The sequence below is a fragment of the Dermochelys coriacea genome, chromosome 3, assembly GCF_009764565.3.
Source record: "Dermochelys coriacea isolate rDerCor1 chromosome 3, rDerCor1.pri.v4, whole genome shotgun sequence".
Lineage (NCBI taxonomy): Eukaryota > Metazoa > Chordata > Testudines > Dermochelyidae > Dermochelys > Dermochelys coriacea.
The window spans coordinates 128,041,484-128,061,287 of NC_050070.1; the positions used below are offsets into that span (position 1 = coordinate 128,041,484).

Sequence of the window (19,804 nt, forward strand, 5' to 3'; positions counted from 1 at the left end):
GCTGTGTTGCTCAGCTTCCCATCGCTGGTGGCGGGGGGGAAGGGATCCCTTCTCCCTGCTGCCAATGGGTGGGGCGGGGAGGCAAAGTGGGCTGGGGCCGGGTCATTCCGCTTCTTGTTCCCAGACCCCTGCTAATCCTCTGGGCCTGTGGGGGCCCCTCCAGAGCAGCTCCCCATAGCTCCTGTCTCCTCCAGCCACGCAGCCCCCATCCTCCACGGGGGGGGGGGGGGGGGAGCAGGTGCTCGGGCTGCCTCTACTCTTTCCCTTTCCCCTCCCCCATATCCTGCATTACGACCACTATTTTCTGGCTGGATATGACTTGTTCAAAATCATTTTATACTCCTTTAGTTGCGTGAAATGTCACTAGTAGGGTGACCAGATATAACGGAGAAAATATAGGGACACATGGGGGAAGAAGGGGGGGGGGAGCCAGAGTGGCCAAAGCTGCAATATTGGGACAAATGGTGTCCCAACCGTGCATCGGTCAGGACTCGGGACAAAGACCTAAAAATCGTGACAGTCCCGATTTTATCGGGATGTCTGGTCACCCTAGTCACTCGTGACATGGGGTTTGCAGCACTTGCAACACCTCTTGCTTGTAGCAATAAGAGAGCAAGACTCTTCTTGACAGCATAAAGCTAACAGCAGCCTTGATAAGTCAGTTTTATTAGTTCAGCCTAAAAACTGTTTCTGTTGGGCAGCTATCAGGATTGCCATAACAGAGGGTTAAAAAAAGAATAAAAATTTATATTAATTGTTAAGATGGTATAAAATTGATTCTTTATTTTAAAGAACTAATTAGTTTCCACAGCCCCTTCTGTCACAGTTCAGGGCAACTTGCACCTATATTCCCCTCCATGGTCCATGAAGGGCACCCGCTCAAGGATCCAGGCTCATCAGTCCTGAAGTCTCTTGGGTAGAGACCTGCACATCTCTTCCCTCTTGACTGGGGTTTTTTCAGGGCTGCATGGTTTCCTGCCACGGTTTCCTGTGGTATCACTAGCAAGCCAGACTGCCCAACAGGCCAGCATCTGCACCTGTATTTCTTTTTGAAGTCTATAAATAGCTGTGATTGCCAGTAGTCACAAATTACCACACAGCTCTTTCTAAGAAGCACACTTATTCTTAAGGCAGAAGCATTACAGAGAAAATACATTAAAAACAATAGAAGAATCTACACCCATGCTACCAAGCTTATCAGAGGTCACGCCCCGCCAAACCCAAAAAGGACTCTGGTAGGAGTCAGTCCTTCAAACTCAACCAAGGGGTTTTTCTGTGGTTATAGTTTAGTAACAGTTTGCGCTAGCACACCTATGAAAAAGTTGGTCTTTTCTTTATAGAGCTTAGGCTTTTGATCTTGAGACTCCGGGAACAGATAATCGGCAGACTGTGGTTGTAGTTTCAAAAGGCTGGGTTTTTACATAACTGGAGGTGGGGAATTTGCATTCACCTCCCGCTAGAGATTTCCCCAGGCAAACCACTTGACAATGTTTGTCCCAGAAGTTCATTCTTTTCTGGCACATTGTACACTGTAGTCCTTCAAAGTTCATAACACTTCACAAGATTCACATCTTGTCTCCCCTCTCGGAGATCGGTTATGTACAATCCTGGCCCAGACCATTTAAAACAGTGGACTCCAAACATGCTTAAACTTAATAAGCTCTCCCCAGGATATTGCAGAAAAGATCATATCTGTCATACCATCCATTTATTATAAAGCACATTTTAAAATGTCTATTAATTACTAATTGCCTGTTACACTCAGCACACTTTGTACTATTTAGTCTCACAGGGTGTAATCTCCAGCATTCCCTTCCCTCTTGCATGTATTGTTACAGAAGCAGCTTCGCTTCAGGAGGACAGCTTGTTCATTAAACTGGAATGACTGTCTAGGTACCGTTATAAATAACTATACTTTTAGCATTTTTTTAGCTTCTTTGAAGTAAATGAGTATTTTTAAGAAATAATTGTTTATATTTTAAATTTAAAACTTGTGTTTGAGCTAATTTCAAGGGTCCCCTTCTTTTTATTTGTAGAGTGGCTATCTCCTACTTTGTTAATGACATGAGAGCCAGATCTGCTTCTGGCACGTGAACGAAATCACTATGATAGAATCTTAGCAGGGACGCTTACTTGTATTGATGTAATGTGGACTTCTAAGAGGACTGTGGGATCACTTTGTATGTGGCTCAGGAGGAGGTGTCACTACAGGCTCTCTTCTTTTAGTGATGTTTGGAAGGAGTACCAAGGTGTCCAGGATGAGTAATTCTCTCTATATCATGGAGAACCAAAGAGGTAAACTCAGAACCTACCTAAGGAGCAGAGACCGCATACCCTTTTATGCACCAGTTCCTGTCTTCCATTCATAAACAATTAACAGAATACTTCAAGTGTTCAGTCTGATCAGGGAGTGCTTTGTTTAACCTGGCTGTTCCCTTCCTGCTGTAAGCGCATCTGGCTTCTATGGCATTAGTAGAGTGAGAGAGAAATCCATTTGAAACCAATCAGGAAGTTAGGTGGCTTGTAAAGAAACTAAATGAGGTAAACTTTAAATGTTGGGTGCAGGTGGGGAAGTTAACCATACTCTTTAAATTTGTAAGAATAGTATTATAATTACATAGTTGATTTCTTTTAAAAAAAAAAAAATTGACAGATTCACAAAGGCTGTTACGCAGCATTCCCTGAGAAAATCAAGCACTTCATGAACTATTACTGTCAAATGCAATTGTAAACATTGAACATTCCCACTGAAGGGAAATCTTTGCTGTGAATGTGTCCCAAGAAACCTTCTACTAGAAAACTTTTATTATAGAAACTGCTGTGCCTGACATATTGTCATTTCAACTTCTGTGAGGGACAAAAACCCCAGTAATGTTCTGTCTTCTTAACTTGTGCTCAGAAAACATACTGAGTAACAATGTGTCATGTTAACACCTTCATGCTAATTATAATGTGTATAGAAGTGCTAATGAGTTGACAAAGTACTGTTTAGTGTCAGTATATTAATATTTTATCTTCAAAAATAGAAACAGTATAAATTGAAACTTTTAATGAACATGGACATGAACAAAATATACTAAAGAATTAGATTAAATTCATATCTTGTACTGCTTTGTGAGGTTTTTAAGAGAACTTGAAGAGAAGGTCAGAATCCAGTTAATTCCAAATAGTTCATTTTGGAGCAGTGATAACTAAGATCAGCTCTTTCTTTAAGTGTTCTAGAAAATTCAAGCACTCTAAAAACTGGAATTACTATTTTAATTTAATCCTACAAATCAAAACACAATTCTTAGAAAACATTATCACCCTTGCTCAAGTGAAAACACTGGCATAACTTTAACTGCTCTTGCTATTGCTCCACTGTTATCTTTAAATATTCCTGCCAGATACTTCATAACAATAATGGCCATACTGGGTCAAACCAATGGTCCATCTAGCCCAGTATCCTGTTTTCTGACAGGCCAAAACCAGGTGCTTCAGAGGAAATAAACAGAACAGACAATCGTTGAGTAATCCATCCTCTGTTGTTCATTTCCAGGTTCTGGCACTCAGAGGCTAGGACACACAGAGCATGGGGTTGCATTCCTCAACATTTTGGCTAATAGCCATTGGTGGACCTCTCCTCCACGAACTTATCTAATTCTTTTTTGAACCCTGTGCTTTTGGCCTTCACAAGATCCGCTGACAATGAATTCCACAGGTTTATAGTGCATTGTGTGAAGAAGTACTTCCTTTTGTTTTGTTTTTTAAGCTGCTGCCTATTAATTTCATTGGGTGACTCCCTGGTTCTTGTGTTATGTGAAGAAGTAAATAACACTCTTACTCACTTTCTCCACACCATTCATGATTTTATAGACCTCTATCAGATCCCCTTTTAGTCGTCTCTTTTCCAAGCTGAAAAGTCCTGGTCTTATTAATCCTTCCTCATATGAAAGCTCTTTCATAACGCTAACCATTCTTGTTGCCCTTCTCTGGGCCTTTTCCAGTCCTAATATATCGTTTTTGAGATGGGATGAACAGAACTGCTCATGATACTCAAGATGTGGGCATTCCACTACTTTATATAGTGGTATTATGATATTTTTGTCTTTATCCCTTTCCAAATGGTTCCTAAGATGCTGTTAGCTTTTTTCCTGCTGCTGCACATTGAGTGAATGTTTTCAGATAACTATCCACAATGTATAAGGGACATAGGGAAACTCAAACATAAGGAAGTATTCATGCAAGACTAACATTTTGAATGTTCAAGAAGAAAAATCGATGAATGAAAATGAGATCCATGAGCATAATGAATCCAAAAAATAAATACTCACTTTACAGAGATCGTTTTATACCTTTAATACTGCTCAGATTCCTGAGTTTAGATTCTGTTGCATGTCTCCTGACCAGACACTGCAGAAATATCTGTACCTTACTATTAACATTTTCTTAAGTTTTGAGTATGTTGTTTGTGTACGTTTCCTTATAGAATTGTATATTAAATGTGTGAGTTTCAAAGACACCTAAGGGACTTAAATGTCCAACTTGTATTCAAAATTAATAGGAATTAGGTGTCCAGTCCCCCTAGGAAGTATTTAAAAAAAAAAAATCTCACCCTGACAGTAGAAATGACCTAATGGGCCATGTACAGTGGAACCTCAGAGTTAAGAACAACAGCATTTTTCTTCTGCATAGTCAAGTTTCAGAGCTGTATTGAGTCAACGTTCAGTTGTAAACTTTTGAAAGAACAACTATGTTTTGTTTAGAGTCATGAACAACCTCCATTCCCAAGGTGTTCATAACTGAAGTTCTGCTATAGTACACATTCCTATTCTTGTTTCTTCCCTTTTTTCAGGTTGAAAATTCTTCTTTCCCAGCCCCAAGCCACATTGCATATAGCTTTAGTTTAATGAAGGCATTTAGGTGTATTAAATTCAATACAAGTACCTCAGGAAGAAGCTGGGGTCAGTTTAAACAAATATCTGGCAGGCTACTTGTTGCTTGTTGTATTTGAATTGTGGGGAGAAAATAGTGACTGCAAAAATACGGTTTCTTTTTTAATTTGATAGGCAGAACTACGAGCAGCTGTATTTTTGGCACTTGAAGAGCAAGAAAAAGTAGAGGTAAAGAGATAAAATAATGTAATTTCTACTTCAGCTTTCAGTAAATGTTTAATGCAATAAAAAGTACAAAAATACAAATAAAAAGTTGTTTTTTGTCACTTTGCCAAAAGTATGTTGCTATCCTTAAATTCTCACTGATATCAGTGGTAACAGGGTCAAGCTTTAAATATGACACAAATATCGAGAAATATCACTGAAAAATATTAAACTGTCTGTTTTCTGTTTTTTCCTTTTTACAAGATCTGGTTAGATTCATAACATCTCATTTACAAGCTCTCTTGGGTAAATATTGATCTTGGCTAGTTTTCAAATAGCATGTTGTCCAGAATGACTCTAAGGAGGATAGGAAAGAGAGAAGGTGGACGAGGTAATATGTTTTATTGGACCAACTTTCGTTGCTGGAAGAGACACATTTTTGAGCTTCACAGGTCGCTGAAGAAGAGCTCTATGACCCTCAAAAACTTGTCTTTTCTACTAGCAGAAGTTAGTCCAATAAAAGATACTAGCTCACCCACCTTATCTCTGTCATATCCTGGGACCGACATGGCTGCAACAACACTACAAACATCTAAAAAAGATACTCCAGTCCATTAAGTGTGTTCATAAATTCTTTTAAAATGCTTCTTATTGACCCGATCAATATCCTATCCGATCATAATAGACTTCTGAAATGTAAAAGATGGAAATACTTTCAAAAAGCACATTATAAAAAAATAATTAACGCATGCAGTTGCTAAGAGTACTTCTGCATTTTTAAAAAAAATTTCAAAAAGAACTTTATCAGTTTATTCATGTATAAGCTTATATTTAAAATTAGATCCTCTGAATTCTAAAGTTTAAAAAAACATATTTCTCATTTGCAAATTTCTGTGCTTTTTGTGCTTCTGGTGACTCTGCAGCAATAGTTAACATAGACAAAGGCTGTTCTTGGCAACGGGGGGAACCCTGTAGCTCAGTGGTTTGAGTATTGGCCTGCTAAACCCAGGGTTGTGAGTTCACTCCCTGAGGGGGCCATTTAGGGATATGGATGTTTAATTGGGGATTGGCCCTGCTTTGAGCTGGGGGTTGGACTAGATCTCCTGAGGTCCCTTCCAACCCTGATATTCTATGGTTCTATGTACAGACATCATTATTAGACTGATGCATGACCAGTGATATTTTGGTATAATGGTGATCTTGGTTTAGAATTTGGCATAATCTAAATTTATATAGCGATTTTTTTTTTTTTTTTTAAACCAAAAACTGCAAGTTAATTTCTCCTTGATTTTTAAAATGTAAGTTAAATAGAACAGATCTAGTAGGGGAAATTAACACTTAGACACTTGCAGGAAGTTATTGCAAAAAATAGAAAATAAAACTATAGTTTAGTAATCCCATGTTAACTAATAGTTTAGTCCATATTTTGCCTGAAGAATCTGCAAATTCTGTTTTAAAAAATAGAGCGAGTGCAAAATAGTAGGGCTGTCAGGCAATTTAGAAAACGAATCGCACAATTAATCGTGCGATTAATAACACTGTTAAACAATAATAGAATACCATTTATTTAAGTAATTTGTGGATGTTCACATTTTCAAATATATTTTCATTACAACACAGAATACAAAGTGTATAGTGCTCATTTTATTTTTATTACAAATATTTGTGCTGTAAATACAAAAGAAAGTATTTTTCAGTTCACCTAATACATGTATTGTAGTGCAATCTCTTTATCATGAAAGTTGAACATACAAATGTAGAATTGTGTACAAAAAAACCCCTGCATTCAAAAATAAAACTATGCAAAACTTTAGAGCATACAAGTCCACTCAGTCCTATTTCTTGTTCAGCCAATTGCTCAGACAAACAAGTTTGTTTACATTTACAGGAGATAATGTGGCCCACTTTTTATTCACAGTGCTGCGTCCATGCTCATGACGCGTTTTGCTTGATAACTGTCCAAAGCAGTGCAGACTGATGCATGTTTATTTTCATCATCTGAGTCAAATGCCACTAGCTGAAGGTTGGTTTTCTTTTTTGGTGGTTCGGGTTCTGTAGTTTCCACATTGGGGTGTTCCTCTTTTAAGACTTCTAAAAGTTTGCTCTATACCTCATCCTTAGATTTTTTTTTTTTTTTTTTCTTTTGGAAGGCTCTTCAGATTCTTAAATCTTGGGTCGAGTTTTTAGAAATCTCACATTGGTACTTTCTTTGCATTTTGTCAAATCTGCAGTGAAAGTTTTCTCAAAATGAACAACATGCTGGGTAATCGTCCAAGACTAGTATAATATGAAATATATGGCAGAATGTGAGTAAAATAGAGTCTGACTCTCCACCCAAGGAGTTCAGTCACAAATTTAATTAACATATTATTATAATGAGCGTCATCAGCATGGAAACATGTCCTCTAGAATGGTGACCGAAGCATGAAGGGGCATACGAATGGTTAGCATATCTGGCACGTAGATATCTTGCAATGCTGGCTACAAAAGTCCCATGTGAATGCCTGTTCTCACTTTCTGTTGACGTTGTAAATAAGCGGGCAGCATTGTGTCTGAGCGATTAGCTGAATGAGAAGTAGGACTTGGTGGATTTGTAGGCGCTAAAGTTTTGCATTGTTTTTGAGTGCAGTTATGTAACAAAATCTTACATTTGTAAGTTGCACTTTCATGATAGAGATTGCTTGTATGAGGTGAATTGAAGAATACTGTATCTTTTGTTTATCATTTTACAGTGCAAATAGTTGTAATGAAAAATATAAAGTGAGCAGTGTATTCTGTGTTGTAATTCAATATATTTGAAATGTAGGAAAAATTCAAAAATATTTAATACATTTCAGTTGGTAGTCTATTGTTTAACAGTGCGATTAAAACTGATTGTGATTAGTTTTTCTTTCTTTTTTTTTTTTTTTTAAGTTAATCGGGTGAGTTAACTATGACTAATCGACAGCCTACAAAATAAAATTGGCAAACTTCTATTTTTCAGTGGTGGTTTTGCTCAACTGCTGAACTTGTAATTTGTTTAACTGTATGGAAAAACATAAAAATCTGTAACCAGTTGATAGTATTCCTATCTATAATGTTTTTATAGCCAAACTATAATCCCCTGGAGGTTGGAAACAAAATATTAAGCCTTAATTATGACCATCTAAATGTGCTGCTTTACTAATTACTACTAGTACACTTAGTATAAAAGTACATTTATTTGGTTAAAATCAATTGTTTAAGCTGTTTATTATACTAGTGAGGCCTCTATGCCCAAAACGCTTGATGAGGTGTTAAATGTCTTTGCAATACAGGGAAATCCTTATTAATTGTCCTTGATTTTTCATCTTTCAACAGAACAAAACACCCCTGGTAAATGAAAGCTTGAAAAAGTTTCTAAGTACAAAAGATGGTAAGCTTTCCCCTGTTTGTTAACTTGTACATTCCTCAGATATTGACAAATATTTTGAAGAAAAGTGAAGGTAAATCCATTTGCTCTTGTGTTTGCAATATGATCCTGATGTTGGTCATAAACAGATCTGTTATAAAGACAGAAGCCAGTCCTTCTCCCATTAACTAAATGTCAAAACTACCATTGCACACTGAAGTTAAGATTGAGTCCAGAGTTTTAAAACTAATATTCTGTTGTTGCCATGGTCTTAGTGGAGAGGACTGATTTCTGTAGTATTTGAATTAATTGCTGAGGAAATTTTTTTCCATTGTTTTGTCATTTGTTGATTTACAATAATTCAACTGAGCCTTTTTAGAGCAGCAGAAACAGCAACCTGAAGCTCTAATATGAAAGTAGACTGTAGAGGTGCAGCACTAAAAGTGTGTGGGGGACCCACACCAAGATTAAGGTGTCTTTGGGATAAACTTTTTTTTTTTAAGGTTAAATGGGACCTGAATTTTAGAAGGAGCCTTGAGTTTTGTTCCAGCAGTTTTGGTTTAATTTAAATGTCTTCCTGATTTGGACTGAGGATTAGGTAGTTAAATACCTAAACCAGACCTGCAGAATTATGGGTGGGATAGAGGAGACCGGATTGAGGATCTCTTAAAAATCAGGTCCTTTAATATAAGAATTTTAATTCTGTTTGTTATACCAAATTATTTTTTTCCTTTTTCTTTTTAGGTTGCTTGGTTGCTAGTCTTGTTGCAGAATTTCTTCAGTTTTTCAATCTTGACTTTACATTGGCTGTTTTTCAGCCTGAATCAAGCACAGTAAGGAAGATACTGTTTTTAATCATATGCTAACTTGACTGTTAGAATCTGAAATGAACAAATGCAGAAGCTTTATTGGATTTTGTATTGGTCTATACCAGTTACTCAAATTTATGCACTAAATATCAGCTGGAACTTAGTAATGTATACCTGCATCTGTACACTAACCCAAGTCATAGACTGTCACAAGTACAGAAAAGAATGTTTATGTAATTGATAATTCATGGTGGTGGGTTTTTAAAGTTGACTAAAAGCATACATGCTTCATCAATTCTTTTCTACCTTTGTCACTTAAAATAAATTAGTTTTGTCTGTGGAGCTATCTGTGCTCATAATAGTCAGGGATTCTATTAATCAAATAGGTGAGGTTTTTCGTAGGAGTGGGTGGGTGAGATTCTGTGGCCTGCGCTGTGCAGGAGGTCGGACTAGATGATCAGAATGGTCCCTTCTGACCTTAGTATCTATGAATCTTTGAATCTATGAAATGGTGACATTCCTTTGGACTGTGTGCCAAATTTTACATGTCTCTATCAATGCAGCAATACTGAATTGAGAGTAAAATAACTCACAGCAGAACCACTTTGTGGCATTATACAGTAAGAGAAACTGGAGGAAAAACAAGTGATTGTATGCAAGTGATCCAAACAACACATTAAGCAACAAGATAACGTGCTTGGGGTGTTGGCCTAAAAGTCTGTTACAAGAGGAGGAGACTGAAAACTTTTTTTTAAGTAGTACTATATTTTGCTAGGTCTTCAAAACACTTTTTCAATTATCAAATGCTTATATATGACATTGATCATTTCTAATTGAAAATATTTTTATCTGTTTTAAAAAAGCACATTTGTTCCTTTGCAAATTTTTTTTTATTCTTATTGATCACTTTTCAGTTTAGTTTGTAAGAAGTGTTGCTAAGCTAGTTATTTAAGCTTGAATTTGAGCAAGGACTAATTTTTTTTCACGTGAATGAAATATTGATTTCATATCCATTTTAAATAGTGGCTACATATAAGGCATTTGTTAATTCAATCTAGATAAACAGATACAAGCTGGTGCTTCATATTCTATCCTAGTGGAAGGACTTTTGCCCTCTTTCACAAAAGAAAATTCAGAAAAATCTTCTGCAATTTACTTAATCCTAAAACCACCTAGACTCCATGCTGTGCCAAACGTCCTCGGCTCCATGTGTCTCCAGAATCAGCTCCCATTAAGAGGAGCTTGTATACTAGAGAAATATTTCAAGTATTCCCTATTCATTACATAAAATGAGAGTCTGTTCTGAAAATGGCACTTCCTCACTAACAGATTTCTCCCTTGATGTCTCCAGAGTCACATCTGCTGAATTCAGTAGCCAAAAATGCTGGTTCAAAACTGCTTCTGTTAGCCCTACAGAACCAACATATCTGAGATTGCAGGCTGAGTTCTCTTTGTCTGTTATCAACAGATTTTAATACTAAGATGCAGTCAGTTATACCTATGCAAACTTTAGGAAGAGCATAGTTTGATGTTGATTAATGAAAAGAAAAATGACTCTGAAAATCCAAATTGAGATTGTGGGGCTGGCATTTTTGTGGTGTGGGAAAGGTGGGAATCCTTGTAAACTGAGCATATTTGATAAGGAGCTGTACTAAAATAAAATAATTATAGAATCCCACAATGGCACATTTACAGTCATTTTTCAGATTATCATCTATTTTGAAATCTGATTATCTTTCAGTAATTTTCCATAATTTATTTACTGTATTTGCTATTGATTTTTGTTTCCTCACAGCACACTCTCTCTTATGCAATCCTAGAGTGAAGTAATACATTCACTGTGCAATCTTACAATTATTTCTGTAGTAGTAGACCATTAATTTATTGGGATTGAGTAATTTAAAGGATTAGAGGGTTGTATAGATGTTTTCAGCTCAAGGTTTTTGGTTTAAGTAAAGCCAGGCCTTTATGGACTAAATGATTATATAGTTGTGATGGCTCATCAAGTTGCCTATGTGAAATATGTTGACAATTTTAGTCTGTTTTCAATGAGATGATATCTAGATCACAAGTAAAATTTGTTTGATTTCCCTGTATTTTTGAAGAGGGCTACAGCTCCGATTAAGTCACCTTAAGAATTTAAAAGAGGAAGGATGCCATTTGTAGCCATTCTATACTCACGTCAGTGAAACTTGGACAAACCATACCATCACATTTTGTGTCTCAGCTACGTGTGTAAGAGTTGAATTTAGAGCTACCTTTGTTCATTTTTTATTGAACTGATTTACAAACTATTCTATAATCTTGTTGCTGATGTTGAGAACAAAGGAATTTGGAAAAAAAGAATAGAAAAAATTTTCATCTGGGTCGTTGGTTAAAATCAGACTTTTTGGACCCATAGAGGCTGGAAGTTAAGGCTTTGATTCTGCATACTGCTCCACATAGGTGAAGCCATGTGCTTGCACAGTTCCATTGAAGTCACTGAAACCCTGCATGGAAGCTGTGGTCATTTGTGCTGAGCTTGTTGCAGAATCATTGGTTGAAGTGTATGGTATGACCCAGTTTTAAAAGGTAATAGACTAAAATAACTTGAATATAAAATTATTTTAATCTTAATTGTGTGTTAAGTGACGTGGAATATTTATTTGTTTTGTTTTTGTAAGTTCTGTAATGTGGAATATAATAAAGATGCTGTTTAGTGTCAGCTAGTCCTGATATGTACATGATTATAACTGGGAAATCTTGATTGGTTGGCCAAATTGCTGCTGCACTAACTCCTAAAAAGTTTATCACTTTCATTTGCATTTAAGATTAAGATTATATGTTAACTTTTTTCCAGCTAAATGGGCTCGAAGGGCGAGAGAATTTAGCCCGAGATTTAGGCATTATAGAAGCAGAAGGTACTGTAGGTGGCCCCTTATTGTTGGAAGTGGTCAGAAGATGTCAGCAGAAAAAGGGTTCCAGTAGTGGAGAAGTAAGTATTGTTAAATTGCATTATACTTTTTACAATTAAAATTTTTATGTAGTTTATAAACTGCTTGTCTCAGCAATGAACTGTTTGAATACTTTGTGTGGAAATAGTATCTTTTTAGAGAGAGTTTCCAGCTTCAGGATTTTCATTCCTGGGTCTTAGCTCTTAAGTGCTAGTCTGGGATTTTCCTTACCTCTTAGGATCTTTTGACCCTTGAGGGCAGTGGTAGATAAACATGGGCAGGCACCTTACTGGTAATCATTTGCCATTCCTTGACACCTATAAATACCACCATCTAAATGTTCCAGTCAGTTCCTTTGGTTGCAGTTTCCATGATAAACTAGTACAAACTGAACACCCAAGCAAGAATATACCTCTAATTAAAAATGAAAACAAATTATAAAAATTGACACATCCATAAAAATCTTCACTTCTGAGTGGAAGTGAGTGAGAGCCCTACAAGGTCGTATCTTCAGAGAAGACAAATTACTTGTAAGTATTTTTCTTTATTTAGTAATGTACCATCTGCGCAGGGTTCTCGCTCTTGGGGAATAAGTAGTTTGAGAGATATCCCAAAAGAAGAAGAAAAATGGATAAAGCTGCAATTAGTAGCAGCAAGGCCAATGTCAACAGTGTGGATTTTTCTCTTATTTTTATTTTACCAATCTATGAATATATGGCTTGATCCTGCTCCATTGAACCCAGTGCGAGTTTTGCCATTGACTTCAATAGGAGCAGGATCAAATCCATGACGAGGCTTTTTAATCATCCAATACAGAAACAATATTTTAGTCTAGAACAGGTGGCAGCAATTAGTGAGAAACTTTGTACAAAAAAAAAATCGGTGAACTGACAATAAGGGACGTTCCAAAATAAACTAATATTTTTAGGGGAGTGGAAATAAAAAGGGGTACAAGAGTTTGCTTGAGAAATCTTCTCCAAAGAAACGGAGAGAGCCTGAAACACGATTCCATTCTGGAAGTTGTATCAAAGCAACAATGCTTTGTAAATATGTGGTGAAGATCATGTTGCTACTTTACAGATGTCTGCAGTGGAGATGGATCGGAAGCAGGCTGTGGCAGTAGCATATGCAATTATAGCTCTTTTGTTCCTGATCTTTGAGTTCTTAATTGTGCAAACTTAAAATTCTCAATGTGTTTTTTTTATGGCATATACACCTACTATACATGGCACTTAAATACTATGCTCACTGGTGTATTGGATTGTATGTACGCACAGATGTCCATTTTACTGTAAGCAGTAGTCCAAAAGAACAATATAAAACACTAAATATTTTCAAAAACCTGCCTTCTGTATCGGGGTGGGGAAACTTTTTGGCCCAAGGGCCACATCTGGGTGGGGAAATTGCATGGAGGGTCATGAATGTAGGGCTGGGGCAGAGGGTTGGGGTGTGGGAGGGGTACAGGGTGTTAGAGGGGGCTCAGGGTTGGGGGTGCAGCAGGGGTGTGGCAGGGGGCTCAGGGCAAGGAGTTGGAGTGTAGGAGGGGTTCGGGGTGTGGGCTCTGGCCTGGCGCCACTTACCTGGAGTGGCTCTGGGGTGGCAGCGATGCGCAGCGGGGCTAAGACAGGCTCCCTGTCTGTCCTGGCTCTGCTGCGCTGCTCCCAGAAGCAGCCGGCACTATGTCCCTGGGGGAGGAGGGGCAGAGGGTTCTGTGCACTGCCCTCCCCTGTGGGAACCTCCCCCTAAGCTCACATTGGCTGTGGTTCCCTGTTCCCGGCCAATGGGAGCTGCAGGGGGCGGTGCCTGGGCAAGGGCAGTGCACAGAGCCCTCTGCCCTCCCTCCTCCAGGGGCCACAGGGCCTTGGTACCAGCCGCTTCCAGCAGGGGTGCGGGGCCCGCGGCGCCACAGGGGTAGCAATCCCACAAGCCAGATTCAAAGCCCTGATGGGCCGGATCCAGCCCGCAGGCTGTAGTTTGCCCACCCCTGTTCTATATGGTAAATTCTTATAAAGTGCAACTTTTGCATGGCTTCCCACCAAGAGAACAAAGTCCTCTTATCTTGCCAAACTTCAACTTTAGGTCTATCTTAATTGAGTTAATTTGGTCTAAATTATGTTCTGCTTTGAGATAACTTATTAAGCATTTATATTTAAATATATATTTAAGAAATACTGCTTACTTTCCAAAACAGCTACAGCATTGCCAGTTATAACTTCTCCCTCCTCCTTCGGGGCTAGATCTGATGGTAGCTAAGTGTAAGTTATAGGAAAAATGGGAAGTTCTATAGGAATCTCTGCTCCTTTCTCTAGGCTCCCTGTGGCATCAGTTGCTGCTTTCTTTCTTTCAGTTGGTTCATGTGAGACACTTCAGCTTCACATCTGCTGCCTTCCTAATATCATCGCTCAATCAGAAACAAATTCAGCAATCCCAAAAGCTGTGGGTTTCTATGTTCTTGTTGTCTGGAGAGACTCCTTGTTTAATTCATCTCTTGCAACCTGTATTTTTAAAGTCAAAAAACATGCATACAAGCTGGTTATTGTTAAAATAGGAAAATCTGAATATGTAAACTTAACCCTGTCACTAGCATAAACTAAAGATATTTTGGTCAAAGGTGTGAACCCCCCCGAACAGATGAAAGTTTTATGGATGAAAAGTGCCGATGTGGACAGTGCTCTGTCGGTGGGAGATGCTCTCCTGCCGGCAAAGCTACCGTCCCTCTTTGGGGGTGGTTTTATTTTGACGGAAGGAGAGGTCTCCTGCTGACAAGGAGCGGCTATACTGCGTAACTTACAGCGGCACCGCTGTGCTGCTGTAAGGTGCGCAGTGTAAACATAGCCTTCGGGGTTTTTTTTGTTTTGTTTTTTATTTTTTCAAAATAGATTTAATTACTAGAATGTCTTATAGAAAATTAGAATAGCTTTCCATTATGATTAGGAATGGAATGAGATTCTGAGTAACTGCTTAATCAAAGTTTTCTATCTACTGAGCTTCATCATAGTGTTATGATAACAGCAGTTTAAAATGCTAGGAAAAGTATTCAACATGTGTTAAGAGGTTGCAATGATGAATTCTGATTTTTTATCCTGATGCAATCAACAAACATTCAGTGTGAGATGTAGATGAATGCAATATTTACTACTTTGTTTCTAATTTAACTTAAGTCAGCAACACTTGTGACTGGTTAGTGTTTATGCAGTGTAATATGTGCAGTATAAAGGATATTACTTCACCCACCTTGTGTCTCTGGTTCATGTTTAGTAAATTTTTGGCACATCCCTAATTGTAATGAAAATCCATACTATCTGTTAATCTGAAATACTGTTTTTCTGCTTAAACCTGTTGTATTTTTCATCAGAAGTATTTTAAAAAGAAAACTGAAGCATTTGTATGACAAAATATTCACTGAGATGAATATAGTGAAGTTAGAAGATATCTCCAAATGTAATGTAGTCTGCGCTGTAAGCAGAGAGAATGAAATCCAGATGATGGCATTTATTATCATTCCTGGTCAGGATAGTCATTTAAATGAAAGAATGTTTACTAGACTTTCAGAAGTAGTGCATTCAGCCCTTTCACTTATACCAAGAATGTGTTTGAATATGCAAATAAATTGGCCGGAAGAAAATTTAATTTGAAAATAGTTCTAGCTTAAAATTGCTAAAGTGGCTGTACGCTGTCAGAATTTGTATGTAGTGAAGGGCAAAGAGTTTTACACCCTTCGTCGACATTAGGCGTTCTGACAGTCTTATAGAATCTTAAGTATGTTGTTTTTTTGTGAAACTTTGGTTTAGGTGGCTCCAGTTCTGTCTGACATGTGTTCTTCTCCAAAATCACCTGATGGAAGATCAAATACACATCCAGTACCAAGTAAGGTAAGTGAGCTAAATAAAAGGAAATGCTAAATGTAACAATTTGTGGTAAAGTGCATTAAAAAGGGATTTTAATGTAAAAAATAGTTATTGCAGAAATGCTGACTGATTCATGTATCAGGAATATTTTGGCCCTCATACTCAGCTGTTTGAGGCTCTGGTTTTTCTATCCAAACATTTTTGAAATGTAGAAGAGCTGTGTAAATCCTTGTGTAGTGACAGGGGAAGTTGAAATATCGGTCATTTGCTTTAATTTATCAATACTGCCTTAAATGGGAGATGTATAACCAAGCCCTTAAATAAATAGTCTTTGCTCGGTGCTAATCATCCATCCTTCACACATGAAGCTGTATGCTTAATCTGAAGGTGCACAGTCTGAAAGTATTTAGTTAGTTGCAATGTCTAAACAACTTTCTGCATGTTGTTTTAATGTAAAATGTGAAGATTGTCAGTGGATGTGTTGCTGCATGCTGTTAGATAAGCACTACAAAAATTTGGTGTCATTGCAAGTTATAGCCATGTGTTAAATGTGTTCAGCACAAGGTGAGGGTCTAATTGTTACAACAAGTGATAATATCACGTCATGAGATAAACTCTGATGTGTTCAACTGTGTGTTAACAGTGACCCTGTGCAATTCCTATTCAAAACAAAAAAAGACTACTCTGGACACTTGTGCTCATCCAAGGTTAGTCCACTTCAGTTCCTCCTCAATAACATGGCTGTCCTATTTTTAATTTTTATTTTAGATGCGTAAAAACTGAAACTAGTTTTGTTGCTTCCCATTTTACTCTTTTGGGGAACTGGAATGTGGATATGGAGTATGTGAAGTTTTGTATTCCAGCAGTAGTTTCAAAGTCATACTGTTTCCTTTTTCCCTCTGATACGTGTACCAGCAGTTCTGAATGACATATAACATACAGCTTAGTCTCTAACTACCCTCTTGCTTCCCAAAAATACTTGAGAATAGAGAACAACAAAAACATGATTAATTTTTTGTATGTAAAAATAAAACTAAGTTTTAAAAAGAAAATTCTTGTGATGAAGGAAGGAGGAGTCCAATTGCTATAATTTATATATAAAATAGGAAAGAATGGTACAGCTTGTTATGGAGGAAGGGACAGAAACTCGTATGGTAGAAGCTGTTTAATTGGAACACCCTGGTGAATTCCCATAATCTTGATTTAACGGCTGTTTCATTTAAGTAGTTTCCTCAAACATTACTTAAGATTATCACCATATGTTTCTGCAACTTGAATCACTTAACTGATGCTTGGTTATATGCCAGCTATATTTTTACTGCATAGATCTTACTTTAAAATTGGTAATTTATTTCAATTATCAAAACATTAAAATTGGCACAAACTATACGTCACTGAATGTTTTCTGGCTGCCACTATGTGGAACAGAGCAAAAGTGTTAACTTTCATTAATACCTGTATCTGTATTAGGCCAGAAGTCATCCCAGCAAAGCACCTTTTGAACAAGTAAATTCTTTTAAAGCAACAATATACTTATTCAGTTTAATAGGGAAAACTTGTTTTCAGAACTCGTTCCACTAAAGTAGACTTACTAATTATTCACATCTTTTATATAAGTGGCTTCAGCTGCCATTCAAATTTAAAAATAAATAAATAAAATATATATATATAATCTGAATAAAGCACATTACAATTGAAGGTATATTACAACATTTTTTTTTTAAGAAAAACAACCACGTTTGAAATGGCAGAGTGCATAGCAAGAAAAGAATCAAGAAAACTAGTAACGAGTGGCTGCTTTGGCATTTTTCATTCATTTCTTTTGTTTAAGAGAGTGGAAATTATAGAAGAGCATTAGGAAAGTCTGTGCTTATTGGAAGTGTCAGTTTGTCATGTAATGTATTGTAGCCTAGTTTAAAAAAAAAAAAAAAAGTCTGATCGATGCCATCTCAGTTTATCACTGCTTTTTACTAGCTAGCAAATACGGTTTCTTAATCCTGTTCTTTAAGGAATTTGTGCACTTATGCATGTCCGTTAAGTAACCTTTGTTCAACGTTTGGTGTTCAAATCCCCCAGAAAAGGACAGTAGAAGAAATAATATTCATAATTGCAAATAACAGTTTTAACTCTGAAAGCTAACATACTTATTAAAGATTGGCATTTTTAATAAACTTGAAGTATTACAGTGATCATTACAAATAAAATGTACAAAGTGTTTTCATACAGTAAAGTGTAATACCTTTTAAAAATATATTTTAAAAATCTTATTAAAAAGGACAAGAAAAAGTGTTAAGATGTCTTAGGACAGGGAGGATTTCATTCTGACACTTCAAGTGTATGTGCCTCAGTTGCTTTGGGATTACATTTACTTAAACAGGTTATAGTTAGAAAGTGGGGACAAAAACAGAGGCAGGGGAGATGGTTGATTTGAAGCACTTGTATAGAGCTTCACATTCAAAGGACTGTTGTTAGGGTTAGTATTTGCTCAATATTGTGGCATAGGTGATCCCCATTTTATACAATTATCTACATGCAATTTATATAAGGTTGGAGTTTTTACCAGATGTGAGACCCTACTGATGCCAGAATCTTGTCTTCAGTTCAATCATAGAATATCAGGTTTGGAAGGGACCTCAGGAGGTCATCTAGTCCAACCCCCTGCTCAAAGCAGAACCAATCCCCAATTTTTGCCCCAGATCCCTAAATGGCCCCCTCAAAGATTGAACTCACAACCCTGAGTTTAGCAGGCCAGTGCTCAAACCACTGAGCTATCCCTCCCCCCTTTTATTCTTGCTCAGAAGTTTTAGAATCTACATAAGACATTACCAAGCATTTGAGTAAATATATCCATTTTGGCCATTCTAAAAGGGAATTGAGGGGAGTACAAATATTCATACAAGATCCCTAATCTCATACTGATTGCCAGGGCATCATGAAATCAAGCCATTTGCCCATCCAGGGTAACTGCTTTTTAGAGAGTAAACAAGCAAATAATCAGTTGCTTTTGGCGCTGGCATTGCCTTGACAGTATAATTGGCTTTCCTGTTTTCTGAATGTCTACAAACTCCATCTTAGTAAATTTGTGCAATACTTTGACATACTGAATGTAGTGTTGAGTTGTTCCCTGAAAATAGGCATATAAATGACAAAATTATCTGGAAAATCCGTCATTCTTACAGAGCTTTTGTGCAGTTTGTGTGCAGTGGACACTTCTGCTGGTTCTTGATTTAGAAATAATCTTTTGTCTAATTATCCACTGTGCTTTTTATGATACCAGGCCCACATGGTGTAGTTCCAAGGAGCTTAAGTATGAAGTGTTTGAGCCACTACTGAAACTTCAATCTCTCATTTAAAAACAGCTTCTGGACTGGAGGATAGCAAATGTGCCTATGTTAAGGCTCAATGGATGATTTGTGGAATACAGAGCAGTAAACTGTTTATCTGTACCTGCTAAATAGGTTAAAAATAGACTAATAAAACACCTGGTAGATCGTATTATGTTAGGATCTAACTAGCATGGTGTCTGCACAGGAAAATAGTATTTCACTGATCTACTAGAATTCTTGCAACATGTCAAAGTAGTGGATAAAGTTGACATAATTTTTTTAGACTTTCAAAGGTCCTTATGACAAGATGAGAAATGAAATCATGGGATGAGAGGCATTGTATTGGCTTGGATCATAACCTGGCTAAGAGGAAAAATAAAAGGAAAACTTTCCCCATAGCGAAAGGTTGACAGGAGGATGCCTCAAGGTTACATGTCGTA

The 19,804-nt window shown here is 37.2% G+C and overlaps 1 protein-coding gene across 4 annotated transcripts in view; it reads left to right on the forward strand.

Moving 5' to 3' along the window:
- Nucleotides 1–19,804, forward strand: part of CEP43 (centrosomal protein 43) — a 55,324-nt gene that overhangs the window by 4,633 nt on the left and 30,887 nt on the right. For all 4 annotated transcript variants that reach the window (XR_005291807.2, XM_038394384.2, XM_043511286.1 and 1 more), the window contains 5 exons: nucleotides 5,049–5,102; nucleotides 8,418–8,472; nucleotides 9,193–9,281; nucleotides 12,097–12,231; nucleotides 15,982–16,062. Coding sequence is in view for 3 of the 4 variants with exons in the window: in XM_038394384.2 (XP_038250312.1) it covers nucleotides 5,049–5,102; nucleotides 8,418–8,472; nucleotides 9,193–9,281; nucleotides 12,097–12,231; nucleotides 15,982–16,062 (414 nt within the window). In the remaining variant the exon portion in view is untranslated. The remainder of the gene's footprint in view (nucleotides 1–5,048; nucleotides 5,103–8,417; nucleotides 8,473–9,192; nucleotides 9,282–12,096; nucleotides 12,232–15,981; nucleotides 16,063–19,804) is intronic.